Source organism: Petaurus breviceps, unplaced genomic scaffold, assembly GCF_028583685.1.
Source record: "Petaurus breviceps papuanus isolate PSGF00001 unplaced genomic scaffold, PetGlider_PUasm1.0 90919, whole genome shotgun sequence".
Taxonomy (NCBI): Eukaryota; Metazoa; Chordata; class Mammalia; order Diprotodontia; family Petauridae; genus Petaurus; species Petaurus breviceps.
The window spans coordinates 25,111,451-25,114,182 of NW_027187378.1; the positions used below are offsets into that span (position 1 = coordinate 25,111,451).

The following is a 2,732-nucleotide window of genomic DNA, read 5'->3' on the forward strand; positions in this document are numbered from 1 at the left end:
AGTATAAGATCGTTATGCTTTTTGTGAATTTTAATGGGATCCTTAGAGACAGAGATGAGAAATGGCAACTCGAGTTTCCCAATGGGAAAAAAGTTATCAGAGGATCTGGGAATAACACATATACAAAGAAATCTATCATCCATAGCCTTTCTTTAGCCATTCCATACATGATATAGTATTCCCTGAAATCCTGGTTAATTGATGGTTCTTTCCTTCTGCTCCTCCAGACAGGAAAGTGAACTTTTGTTCTCATTTGTTAACCCAACTGTTAGAAAAAGGCCTAGGTAGCAAGGTTCCTCAAATAACTTCTTAAACTCAGTGCCAGAACCTGTGGGCATGGATGGAGTCCAAAAAACCCAAGAGGGCACAACGTAGCAGCAAGCCAGAGAGGTAGCTGTGAATCCTGTCTTTAGAGGCTACCAGCTGTATATAGGGCATACAAATGATACTTCAAGGGTGAATTGGAGATGGATAGGCAGGGCAATTGTGATGTCACAGGTTAGGCAGAGAAGAGGTTATGAAGTCAGAAAGGAAATGCCATTGGACAATCAGAGGTTAAGTTGCCTAGAGGTGGGAAAGGCAGTTACCTGGGCAGATTCAATGCCTTTTGCCAGGGGGAAGAAAGTCACTAGGATTAGCAGGGCATATCTGGTTTCTGTGGTGGACTTCTATGGTTGAGTGAGACCACACCACTGTGAGGATACCCTCCCAGCTTATAAAGGAATGGGAAAATTACCTACCTCCCCATGTTGGGAGGTCTAAATATTCTCCGAACCATGTAGAAGAAAGCTATATATATATGTAAAAAAACCATATTCCTTTGCCCCTATTCTTTTTAATACAAAGAGAACTAACGCATCACAAGAAGATAGCCCCTATCTGTCTAGTCCAAGCTATAGAATATTCCTCTCCCCTGAGCATGTAGTCATCGTCCATGATTTTAGGGTACAGGTATCTAGGGAATATGCAAGTAGAGAGAACACAAGCTCAGAAGATCACTACTTACTCCCCCATCCTCCTACCTCTCCAGATGCAGTGGCCTCCATGGCTATGATAAGTTTCCTGTTTGTGGCGGTGATGTATGTTGTCCAGCACATGATACTTGTCAGTGACCGGATGGACCTGGACACACTAGCCCGAAGCCGACAACAGGAGAAGGTAATGATCGAAGAGATGCGGCAGCTAGAACTAGAGTTTGAAGAGAGAACCCGAGAGGAGGAGATGCAGCAGGCAATTTGGAAACCACTAGAAACTGAAGAAGAAAAACATGAAGAAATCAATCAGGAAAAAATCATCAAGGAAAACAATGTACCAGCAGAAGATTCAGAGAAGACCCCGGCATTTCAGTCTGAAGGCCCAAAGGGACCAGTAGGCTGGATGCTAGGGAACCTGTGGAATGCAGGACTCTTTGTTCTCTTTCTTCTCTTTGAGCTTTTCCGGCAGAATATGCAACATGAACCAGCTTTTGACTCCAGCAGTGATGAGGAAGAGGAGGAAACCATTGGAGAAACTGTTACTACATGTAGTTGGTTATCTGACTTTCCCAAGCGGGAAGACTTGGATTCCTTTTTTGAGCAGAACCTCCAAAACACTGCCCGTGACCTGCCTAGTACTTGTGAATTTGTGGAGAGCTTTGTGGATGACCTGATAGAGGCCTGTCAGGTGCTGGGCCGGAGGGAGATACACCCCCAGTTGGAGGATTGCTTGGGTGTAGGCCCTGCTTTTGAGAAGTGGGGCATTGGCCAAGACGCTCACAGGTTTGAAGTGCTGGTGCCATTATCAGCCCCACAAAACAACTCATTCAGCCTAGAGATGAGAGCCCCAGAATCTGGTGGTCTACGTTGTGGCCAAGTGGTGGTGGAATCAGAATGTGTATGCAAACGAGAAAAGCTTTTGGGTGATGTTCTATGTCTTGTACACCACTGGGACCATTCCCCAAGTACTGGCAAGCCTGCCAACTCCCTGAAGTCCACCTTTTGTACTGGCTCAAACCTGGATGTATACAAGAGCCTGTATTGGTTCCGAAGCATGGTGGTGAATGCCTGGGCCCTGGTGGCACATAAGTATGACTTTAAGCTTAGCTTCCCACCTTCAGTCACTTCATGTAAACTGAGACTGGACTACCGCTCAGGTCGATTTTTCTTGATCAACTTGATCCTAGGAGTGCAACGGGATGACTCTCTGGTTTATTGTGTGAGTCAGTCACCTGAACATGAGAAGCTGACTAGTGTGGACTGGCCTGAGTCTTTTGCAGCCTGTGAGCACCTGTTTCTGAAGCTGGTTGGGCGATTTGCGCCAGAGAAGACTTGTCATCTCAAGTGCCTCCAGATCATTTCATACCTCCAGAGCCTCAAGGCCCCACCCCATGGGTTACATCAACCCATTCTCACCCCTTACCACTTCAAAACAGCCCTCATGCACCTCTTGCTACGGCTGCCTGTCTCTGACTGGAAGCCTGAACTATTTCCCCAACGGCTCCAGGACATTCTCTGGTACCTTGGCCGTGGCCTACAGGAGAGATGTCTTTACCACTTCTTGATTGGAAACACCTTTCTACCCCTTACCATCCCAGTCCCTAAGAACTTTCGGAGTGCCAAACCTGTCAATCTCTTTCAGCACCTTGAACTGGACTCTGCGGCACACTCAAAGGCAGTGACAGAGTTCCATGACCTTGTGACCCAGGTGAAATCTTTGCCTGGCTTACCAATATCTGGTAGGGTCATGTAGAGGCC

General features: G+C 46.7%; 1 protein-coding gene across 1 annotated transcript; it reads left to right on the forward strand.

Annotated features, from left to right (window-relative positions):
• The first annotated feature begins 1,044 nt into the window (after positions 1 to 1,044).
• On the forward strand, positions 1,045 to 2,732 carry ITPRIPL1 (ITPRIP like 1). The gene has a single exon (XM_069075620.1). The coding sequence runs from the start codon at positions 1,045 to 1,047 to the stop codon at positions 2,725 to 2,727; it is 1,683 nt and encodes a 560-aa protein (XP_068931721.1). The 3' UTR covers positions 2,728 to 2,732.